We start from the raw sequence: 11595 nt of genomic DNA on the forward strand, positions 1-11595 counted from the left end.
ACTGATAACGTTTTATAAACACGTCATAACAATTAATGATGTTATTGAGTCGGTTATGTAAAAGGAAATTGTCAAAAGACAAATAGAACATAATACATATATGCCTTTTTTATCTAAGAAGGGGGAAGTAGACGAACCATACAATGTAATACCTTTTCACCAGTTATGTATGCTATAAGGTCCATGTAGAAAGGAGTAAACTAAAGTGAAGTTATTTGTCAAATGTAGAATTGTATAACTCTGAAAAATAAGTCGTTAAATTTATGTAATTAAGGGTATAAATGAATAAAATATCACTAAACCTAACATTGACAAACAAAATTACTTCACAGGCTGTCCTAGTTTCAAAATTAAAACTAATTTGATAATAAAATCCCTGTAGGCTCACTATCCTTTAACTAATAAACATAAAACTGTTAAATAAACAAGTCGACCTATTTAACTAACACCTAGACAAGCCACTAATTTGATACAAATACTCTAAAACCACGACCTACATCAAAGAAACCGTGTGAACTCAACTTCAATATAATAATTACTAAAATATATAAAAGAATAAACAAAAAAAGTTACGCAAAAGCCTTATTTAATCAGAAAAACCTTTGACAAGAATAGGTTTTTTTAAATAAACCTATTTCGGGGGCTTTTAATTGGATAAAGTCTGATAAAGTATTAGTCCAATCTGTCTACGGGCTACGACCTGGCGTCTTTGAAATGACGTACCTAGGCTACTAATGACACCTAGGTATTATATTTGCATCGTATGATATCTACAGGTAATTAAATAAGTAAGTCTGTTGATTATATTATATGGATAATAGTTGTTAATAAACTGCTAAGTAAAGTGATTACTGAATTGGAGAAGTGATCACTGAGTATTTCAATTTCTTGACTTAATATATTATTATGATGAATTCCTTTGGGCCGATACAGACTAGTTCAAAGTCTCTGATTGCACTCGGTATCATATTATGGCAGATTTGGTACAAGCTTATCATAATAGATATATTTGTCAGGTCATAACATAGTGACAGTAGACTAGCACATAAAACTGAAAAGTATAACGTCATGGTGACCATTTTAAAATGAATTAATTATAGTTTTTTTTAATGCAAACGAGCATTCGAGTCACCTGATCGTAAGCGATCAGCGCCGCCCATGTTTTCAAGCCAACCAATCAAATCAGTGAAATATTTAATTAACTACTTTAATACTGGTCTTCTATTGGCTATCACAACAGCTACTTCATCATCATCATCATCAGCTTGTTCTCGTCCAATACTGAACATAGGTCTCTTTAATGGCACGCTTACTTCTATACTAGTCTTCTATTGGCTATCAAAACGTCTACATCAGCTAATATAAATTAGGCCACCAAAGTACCACCAAAAACCAAGTACATAAAGATGAATTATTACATTTATCCATCTCCCAAGTAATTTTAGGCGCCATTTATCTGTAGTTTAATAATGATTCTCGAATTACATATTACCTTGGATTATTTCAAACGTTATTAATTTCTTCGAGTTTCGTTGGGGATTACAGTTAAGCTGTTATATTTGGTGTTTAATCATTGCGCTTTGAATTTATTTGGTGTAGTAGCGTATTATAATAAGCTGTAGTGTGTATGTGTGTGTGTGTGTGATTAGTTTTGCAACGAAATCGATGTAGGGATTTTATTGTGAGATCAGAACGCTAGACAGTAAGGTCATCGCTTTTAACTATTTAGATGTTTAATTTTTTGTATAAGCCGGTAAACGAGCCGACGGATCACCTGATGATAAATAAGCATGATCATCGCCCATGAACAGCCCAAAGGACCAAAGTCGTTACAAGTCAAGTCGCCGGCCGTTTGGAGGATAACGCTCCGGTCTATGGGTTGTTGCCGAATTAGGGATTGGCAAGGCGGTCTCCGGCAACTTTTATTTACACTATTTAGACCGTTGTTTTACGTCGGTTTACAATATATGATGGTATCACTAAAGGCTGAGCACGTCCAATCGTGCCGTATTGGTCTTCAATAGTTTTATTTATATATTGTGATTTAGACTTTTACATGAAATAACATAGAACAGTAAATAAAGGCGGGCAACTTATTCAAAAAAGTTTAGAAGAACAGTTAAGTTTGTCACCGTTTCTAGACAGTAAGACACTTTAAAACATGTTCTGCAACCATGACAATAACGTTTAGTTTAAAACAAACTTTAATATAGTTCACTAGATAATATAATTTAAAAAAATATACATCAACAATAACATAACATATTTCTAAGAAGTGAGTATAATAAGTACAAAACAATATATCGACCATACAGGTCCATCAACGAAGGTTTTCCTTAATAATCCTATTGGTCCTTACAGCTTAGCTGTCAAAAACTGACCAATGAACATTAATGAATAAATATTCTATTATCCAATAGGCCTTAGCTACAGTAGCGCCTCTAGCGAAGTAAAAACCAACTTCAAATGGCTCAAAGCCTACTAATACATCTTCCACAGTTTTAATAACTTCTTTTGTTTATTTTTTTATTATTTTAATTGCTCCGTCTGTTGTTTCTCGCTGTCCTCCTTTAGCGCTTCATTTCTTAATCTATCTTTTTTGTGTTCAAAATACAACCATCTGTAAACAAATTGTATGCTTTATATCATTGCTTTAATACTTTTTATTACAATGAGTATTTCATGAAATTAGTTTATAACCAAAATACTACTACGCTGTAATTTGCACCTGTATTGCATAGTGGTTGCATTTACTCAGTGCAGTCCAGACCCAGTCCCCAGAACTACAACTTGTAAATCACACAATGATTTACTTCGTACAGGAATCGAACCAGCAACACAATGAACTACATAGTAAGAGCAGTGTAAGGCAACGTTTTTTAAGAAAAATGTGCAGCAGCCGTACTTTGTCCTAATCGATTCACTTACCCCATTTACGACCACTCAAAATATCATTATACTTAATACTCCGTAGTTAGGGCAGTGTAAGGCAACGTTTTCTAACAAAAAGAAATGTGCAGCAGTCATACTTTGCCCTAATCGATCCACTAACCCCATTTGCGACCACCCAAAATATAATTATACTTAACACATTGAACGCCGTGGTGGTCACCGGTGACCGACGTTAGCGGAGGATTTATCTTTAACAGTTTTCTATTGGCAGTCAAAGACTTAAATTACTCGTACAAGCTACTTACCCAAATATAGCAATGGCAGGCAGCGTCATAGCAGCGCCTAGTAAAAACACTGCGCCGGGCAGAACGTCGAGAGTAGCCATGTATACCCTGGAGTATAGAGGCCCGTACAACAGGGGCATCGTGGCTTCTGCTAAACCGAAGAGCGAATTTACTTTACCTGAAAATAAATACAGATTTATGATTAGTTACTCATAAAATGTATTTACAAATATATTACCTATACACTACATTTTGACTGCTTCGTTGGCCGAATGGTTACCAGTGCGACTGCCGGACAAGGGGTGTCGGGATGGATTCCCGGGTCGGGCGAAGGATTACTGGGTTTATTACGGATTTTCGCTGATTTTCAAAAATGTCTCACTAGTAGTACGGAGTTTGAAATGGTGCCCACTATATGCAATAAGCTCCTCCTATTACATGAGACGCATAACACAATTGGTGAAAAGTGGGTGTAATTTGTATACAACGGGCAGGCAGAGGTGCACATTGGGACACATAATGACGTGTCCCAATGTGCAGGCCTACCCCTTCGGGGATAAAAAGGTGTGACGATGTGTTAAAAATATATAGATATTTAGATAGTAAAATTACTTACCGAATTCTTCACCATCCACCAGCTTTGTGGCAATAGACCGCATCGCGATGAATGAAGTGCCATTCAATATTTCTAGTAGAGGTGCTGTAGAAAAAGAAGCAAACATTTTAGAACCATATCTATACAATATACAAACATATATATATGGGAAGGTAGTCAAAGTTGTATTTGAACAGTGCAACCGTCCCTAATCACCAGATAAAAGTGTCCTAGGTTTTATTCCAGACCACCAGAACTTAGATTTTCCACTTAATATTAAACTAATTTTATGAGAACGCTTTAGCTATTATTGTTACGTATCCTACCATATGATACTTTCTGCACATTTTCTTTACTGATTCCATAGAAGACCAATTACACATGACCACGTAGACGTTAGTTAATGAAAAATCTGATTAAAATTTTGTCTGATTCTGAATTTAGACCTGAAACCAAATGACACACTAATGACCAAATACACTGTAAATATATTTCGATCCATCGATAATTTAAATATCGTTACAAAAAAATAATATTAGATCCCGAAAACATAAATTCATTACTGATTTCTTTCTCAATAAAGTAAATAGAATTGTTTGTTTTATATTTCAATCAATAAGTGCGCTTATTGAATTCAATTGAACAATTGACTTCTAGAATATTAAGGTTATTATAGGATTAGGATTACAAATACAAATAAAATAATATTGAACGAATTTGAGAATTATCTCGTTTTTGCCTTTTACAAATACAAGCTAATATACAATGACATTAGGCCTCCGTAAAGGGCAAGGAGTACTTTTAACGGTCGCGTATATGAGACGTGGATATATCAAATATATGCCTCTTTTTGAGGGGTGGAAATCATCTAATGACTTCTCTCGCCAGGGCGAGGCGAGAGGGAGTGTCAGACTCTTACTGACTAAAAACCATCCCGTTCTTACTCCTGCTTTTCGAGCCGGAGCCCCGGTAAACCCGCTAGGTAGTCCGCAGGTCCGGATTAAGCATCATCCCTACTGGACCCCATCTGCGGTGGTCTGATGGCTCTTTGAGGCGCGCGCGGAACGCGACCCGCCGTAATGAAATATATGCCTAAGAATGATAGTAGATTATTTACAGTGGCATTTTCTATTATTGTGGGACAACGGCAGGACTTTAGGTCGTTGATTCAATATTACTCCCTTTATATTAAAAACACAAACAAATACTTTACAAATCAATTACTAGTATACATTTAATAATTATAATTATTTTATCATTTTTACAAACTGCACAATATTTAATCGGTAATATTTAATCAATGAAGGGATACATTACACATTGTCTATTGTTAATTGTTGAAAGAGATAAAATAGTTGATGATAACCTTAGGATCTTATCAGACAAATAATGAATGCAAATACTTTGAGATAATTTTATTGTATCATACGTAAGAATGGCTTCTCTTTGTTCAATGCAATATGCTTGAAAGTTTTCTTAAACATTGCATTGTTGTTATGTAACCTAAGTTGTTTTTTATTTTTATTTTTGTCATCATCATTATCAACCGTTTATAAGTGGTCACTGCTGACCAAAGGCCTCTTCTCACATGGATAAGGTTTGAGCATTAATCATCATGCTTGCCCAATGCGGGTTGGCGATTTCAAATATAAAAAACACCAGCTTTCCTCACGATGTTTTCTTTCACCATTTGTCAGTGGTGTCTAAATAATACTAGAAAGTATATGCCACCCGGATAATGTTACATTTGTAGGCGTTGGTAGGTTTCGAACCCACGCTCCCATATATGAGAAGCGGACATCTCAAACCAACAGGCCTCTACTACGTGTTTACTGTTTATTATTGTATGTATTTACAACTTTTGTGTGACAAGCGTTGAAATGTCTTATATCTAAGAGGCCTGAGAGAATTAGAAGGGGTTTTGTTTCACGTTTTAGAAAGAACTCTTTTTTAAAGATTTTTTCTGTAAGTTGCATGATTTCATTATTAAGGAGAAACCTTTGGATTAGCTACATTATTTACCAAACATCCTCTACAAAACATTTTAGATATTAAGAGTAATTATTTATATTAATTAATTATAAACAGCGGAAAATAGGAACGGCGCCTATCAGCTATTAATAAAATAAATAAATAATAGACTTGTACTGTTCTAACTGCGCAAATGTATTGACAATGGCGTCTATTATTATCTTAGAAAATATCAAATAAATTAATCTCATTACGTATGTGACTGAATAAATAGTAAAACTACTAACATAGTGTTGCATATACATTATGCAACCATTTTACATGAATATACTTTTTAAAATAATATACAACTTAATCTAGGACGCTCCACTAATTTCAAGCCACATCTAAGACTTATAAACACATGACATACATAATTTGTCGTTTCACGCCTGTTTCTATTTACGATGGGGGTAGAACTTAAGACGGGAGATTTACGATGTCTTATTAATGTCTATGACTTTCGCATTTCAGCACCGTTGCAAGCGCCATGGTCATCAGAATTTTCATGTTAATAACTCATGTCAGGTTAAAAACTTGTTTCTATTTAACTCCGCTAAAGTATGGCTCATAGTATTTGCCGCTATATCGCCAAGTCTAGGTCGCTTTTTAATGTCCGTGTAAGTTGCAAATATTCGACGGCCCGAGTTCATATCCGATATTGAAGGTATTTCAGTTTATTTTTTAAGATTTGCTAAATACAATACGATTTTAATGTTAAACAAAAATATATTATATAATTGTGTCTATTTTACTTACCTAAATAAATCTCCAAGTCATTCCTGGCGAATGCGTACGCGAAGGCTGCGACTATCTTGGAGGTGTTGGAGATGATACCGAGCAGCGTATCGTCCAGCTTCATGTAGTTGCTGAACAACGTGATGGAGAAGAATGTGCCTGTAATGAATATTCTTTAGTTAAACAGTATCAGTTTATCCGTGATCATAGCGATTGCAACAGTGCCGAAATATCGAAAACTCATAAATATTGAAAAACTTGGTAAATATCCCGTTTTAAGTTCCAATTCTAGTAAAATTAATAGCTGGTAGAGGTGCAGAGAATTTGCCCGAATTAAACTGTGACTGCACGGTTGGCGCGGTGGCTTGGCAACCGGCTGTCGGGAAACGTGTAGCGGGTTCGATTCCCGCACGGAGCAACTCTTTGTGTGATTCACAAATTGTTGTTTCGGGTCTGGGTGTGATGTGGACTTATATGTTTGTAAACGCACCCACGACACAGGAGAAAATCCTAGTGGAACAGCGTTTTAAAAAAAACCATTTTAGGTATAGGGATTTTAAATAATCATAATCGTTCATCATCATTTCACCACAATTAAAAAGCTAAAAACTCAATTCGTATTCACAAAATGCAATGCTCCAATCGAAAACAAACCTTAAAGAAATTCAGTTAAGGACTTAATTTAATTACAACCTTCCCACATTTCAATGGTTTATGACTAAGCGAGACATAGGTATGTGTCATCATCAGAAGACTATGTTTAACCACATTGATAATTCAAAACGACGACGAAGGATGAAACAGCCGGAACCAGACGATTACCCCTTAGGATTAATAAGGAAGTATTTACACGGTTATTCGCAAAAATGATACAAGTATTGGGATGACTGTATTCTTGTATCTTTGAAACAAATCTTAGTTGTATGTATATCTGCGGGCTACCTGCAGAGTTACTGGGGCTCCGGCTCGAAAAGCTGGAGTAGGAACTGGGTGGTTTTAGGGTTCCGTAGCCAAATGGTCAAAAACGGAACCCTTATAGATTTGTCCTGTCTGTCTCTCTGTCTGTCTGTCCGTCCGTATAACACAGCCATTTATTTCCGAAACAGTTGGAGCTACATAATTAAAACTTTGTAGGTTAATGTATTTCAGTAAGAGTCTGACACGCCCTCGTATTGAAATAACTTCTTTTAACTAGATGTACATACGTATACATACGACAAAATATCTTTTTCAAATTTTGTCTGTCTGTCTTTCTGTTTCTTCTGACAAATCTCTGAAATGGGTGGACTCATTTACTCTACTCTACCTTTATTGGCATAGCACAAACTCTTAACTTCTTAACTTAACAACAAAATGCTTGCGACTGTCTCTAAGCTCCTTTCTCCTTTCTACCTTTAAACCAAATTAATTAAAATCCTAAATCGCCATTTTATGTATAACCAAACACTATCGTATTTTCGATTAGCTAAAGAGTATTTGTTTAATCCACTCGCGTAATCACTGCAACCAGTTTAATGATAACCTAAAATATAATTAATTAGCTCACCAATCGAACGACAAATCGTAAACAAAACTAAATATTATAACACACGTGTGGCAGAGCCATGCTTCGGCACGAGTGGGCCGGCTCGACCGGAGTGATACCACGGCCTCATAGAAAACTGACGTGAAACAACGCTTGCTCTCACACAACGTGAGTGAGGTTACCGGAGGTCTTATTCCCCCTTCCCAATCTTCCCAATCCCCGATTCCCCAACAACCCTTAAACGCACTTGTAATGCCTCTGGTGTTCCGGGTGTCTAGGGGCGACGGTGATTGCTTACCATCAGGTGATCATGTCATCATCAGGTGATGATTAAATCACTAAACACTAACGGATACTCTCAACAACGGGTACTATAAAGTGAGAAACTAGCATTTTATCATGATGTCTTTAAGCTCTAATTTGTTATATTACTTACCCAACAAATTGGTGACGATGGAGTAAGTAGACCACATACTGTACTGGACTTCATCCCAGTTGAACCTGTATCGTGTGAACAGATACATCACGGTGAATTCACCTGGAAAAATTAGAACATAGATATAACGAAAGATATACAAGACAAGAGTAGGTATTTAATTCAGTACCCTTAGTACGAGTTTGTTTAATGTGACCGAAACGTGCTCGTTTGGCGCTCTGATTGGTCGGCTCGAATAAACCAACCAATTAGAGCGCTGATTTGTTATATTATTACAGCTAGGCTATTTTGTTATTGTTAATTTATTTTCGCCCGTCATTGGTCGAGAAAATTCTCACAACCAATGACATGGCAGACCGCAATCTAGTTCATTTCGATGTTTCGATCTTATAAGAAAAGAAACCCAAACTTTTGGAAAAAAAAGAATACTTTTTATACGATCTTTCACCTTGAATGCCTTAAGACAAAGAGACGAGATTTTACGAGACCTTTAAGGCAACATATAAAAAGGTAAAATAAAGGTTTATACGAGTTTTCAGCTCATTCCGAGGTAGACCACTTTTTTGGCTACCCTTACACTACACACGTACATTGCAAACAGAGACGGAAAAAACTTTAAGAAAGAACTTAATAGAATAGGCATATAAATATACAGTTAGGTAGCTTAGCAATTTTTAAAGAAACTATAATCAAAATTACTAATACAATTGCAAACTTGTAAGCTAAACTACTATTATTACTAATCAACGTCATGCCTTTTTTCTCCGAAGGGTTAGGCAGAGGTGGACATAAGGCACGTCATTACGTGCTACCACTATACAATGTAATGTTAAATTATTTATTTCAATTAGTATTTTGACTCACCATGCATCGGTCCAAATACAACGCATACAACAATGAGAAGTAAACATACTCGGAGCCTCCTGTTTCCAGGGCCTTGTTTAAAAGCCACCCTGAAGGTTTCCAACACCAGACCAAAATCGAAGAATTCCCGAAGGAAGCATTTCTTGTCTTTCTTGTTCTCCTGGAAATTGCATAAGAAGCTTAGAAAAGTAGAAAATTAATGTTATTGACGAACACTTACTAAGATTCGTAGTTTGAAATATCACAGGTATTTGAAAGTTTTGAAATTTTACCCTTTAAAGATCTTTACTTAACGAAGACTTAAAAACAAATTGTAAAAATGGGTCCATTTAGTTTTCAATCACAAAAAAACAGTGAAAGTATTTTTCTAATTTTATCATCTCTATTTCGTAGTCAATCAGTAAATTTATTAGTGTTCGATTTTCACTAAAATTAGTACTTTAATTTAAAGCTAATAATAATAACAAAGTTATAAATATCTAATTACTTTGACAATATGCGTAATTTTAAAAAATATGACTAACAGAAACATAAAATAAAAAACTACTCACAATTTTCTTCACAGCTCTTTGCTTCGGATCTTCCAAGTACTTGTACCCGTATATTAAACTAAATAAGTACAAAGAAGCTGATACGGAAAATACACCGTAGTATCCAACCCAGGACAGCATGACACCGCTTAATGCACTTCCTATGGGATAACCTAATGACATGAACATATTCACCAACCCTACTCTATAAGTCCGATTTTCCTCTGTAGTTATATCCCCAATATAGCTAAACACACCGATAAAATTAGTAAACCATCCACCCGTTATAGCTGGAAATATTGCTTCGGTAAACGCAGACACTTCGACAGGCAAATTAAAGAAATAAGTATTCACAATGAAGCCAAGACAAGCCATAAACTCTCCCACTATAGGCAGCATGATACATGCTTTCCTCTTCCCTGTCTTGTCACTCCAGGCTCCCACAAAAAGAATAAGTAACACTGGTATTGATGTTTGCACCACATTCTTCCACACTGCCACACTGGCTATCAGCTTTTGTACGGCTTGTTCCTCAAGAGTATAGTTTTCTGTCTGTCTCAAATTTAAAGCGTCACACACTTCTGCGCTGTAATTCAAATTGACTCTGCAGGCTTTCTCTAAATTTAAGTTCTGTATAGCTAACGATGCAAGTACACTGGGCATCACATAGCAAGCCATGATAGGCTCTACCGTCGTATTGTCCTTTATCAATTTTAGCCTTTCTGTGAACGTGAGCTTCTTTTTCTTAACTTCTTCAATTTTTTCTCCATTTTTCTCTCCCTGTTCGTTTTTGTCATTGTCTTCTGCATTTTGTTTAAGAGGAGAAGATTCATCAATGTCTTCTTTATTTTCCTCTTCTTTAATATTTTCACGTTCAGCTTTGCACGGGTCCATCTTGGAAACTTTCTGTTACATGTCAATGTTATGCCTCAAGCGTCACTAGTATATGTAACGCCTATATTGAAGAACAACACCTCAGGATTGCGTGTATTTGTATAAGTAGTGTTTATTGTGATGCTTGTAATATACATTATTTTATCCAACTCAATATTTATATTGTCTCGACTTGATACTGATAAGGAATATGACTGGAGCCAATTGCGTGCATCTGCTTTTTATCAGCGCTTTCTAACACCCATAATAAAATTACGGGCTTAAAATAGTAAATACTCGTACAATTTCCCGAGATCTTTGTATACACTTTGTAAAGTCTATTTTTGTTTTTAATAAAAATAAACTGTTTGTTTTCCTTAATTATTCGTTGTGAAATTAATTGAAATGTGCCACAGACGTGTTAATGAGACAGCATTCAGCTGCCAGACGACACCGGCGTACGACTTGACTCTTTGGGCGGTCTAAATGAACGCGAGCACCGTTGCCTAAAGTGGCCGTACGTACTACGTACATAGTGCCGGGCGATGCAAACGACTTGCTTTTATGCTCATTAGTGTGAATCAACTCGATCCTATCGTAAGTATAGCGACATCACCCGACTCTTCGACAGGTTGCACAACATGCGCTTTTCCTTTGTTAAGTTTCTTATAATAAGTACTTACCTATTACTAAAGCTACTGATACCTTCGGCGTAGGTACTTCTGAACCGGCTCGAAAAGCAGGATTAGAAACGGAGTGGTTTTTAGTCAGTAAGAGTCTGACCCTCCCGCTCGCCTCGCCCAAGGTGAGAGAAGTCATTGGATGATTTTTCCCCCTTAAAAAAAGGG

General features: G+C 35.9%; 1 protein-coding gene across 1 annotated transcript; it reads right to left on the bottom strand.

Moving 5' to 3' along the window:
• Positions 1–2186: 2186 nt before the first annotated feature.
• LOC118282461 (proton-coupled folate transporter) lies at positions 2187–11246 on the bottom strand. Its single transcript, XM_050701121.1, has 7 exons — positions 9896–11246; positions 9345–9504; positions 8481–8582; positions 6541–6678; positions 3793–3876; positions 3198–3354; positions 2187–2620 (listed from the first exon to the last, which is right to left on the bottom strand). Exons 1-7 carry the CDS (start codon positions 10766–10768, stop codon positions 2530–2532), a joined length of 1605 nt encoding a protein of 534 aa, XP_050557078.1. The 5' UTR covers positions 10769–11246; the 3' UTR covers positions 2187–2529.
• Positions 11247–11595: the final 349 nt, after the last annotated feature.

The sequence above is a fragment of the Spodoptera frugiperda genome, chromosome 20, assembly GCF_023101765.2.
Source record: "Spodoptera frugiperda isolate SF20-4 chromosome 20, AGI-APGP_CSIRO_Sfru_2.0, whole genome shotgun sequence".
In the NCBI taxonomy this organism is placed as follows: Eukaryota; Metazoa; Arthropoda; class Insecta; order Lepidoptera; family Noctuidae; genus Spodoptera; species Spodoptera frugiperda.

Excerpts from the sequence above, each read along its gene's own strand:
- LOC118282461 (XM_050701121.1), bottom strand. The coding sequence starts at position 10,768 with ATGGACCCGTGCAAAGCTGAACGTGAAAATATTAAAGAAGAGGAAAAT. Across the intron at positions 9,505-9,895 it reads AAAGAGCTGTGAAGAAAATT|GAGAACAAGAAAGACAAGAA; the intron begins GTGAGTAGTTTT and ends TGCAATTTCCAG. Across the intron at positions 8,583-9,344 it reads TGTATTTGGACCGATGCATG|GTGAATTCACCGTGATGTAT; the intron begins GTGAGTCAAAAT and ends TAATTTTTCCAG.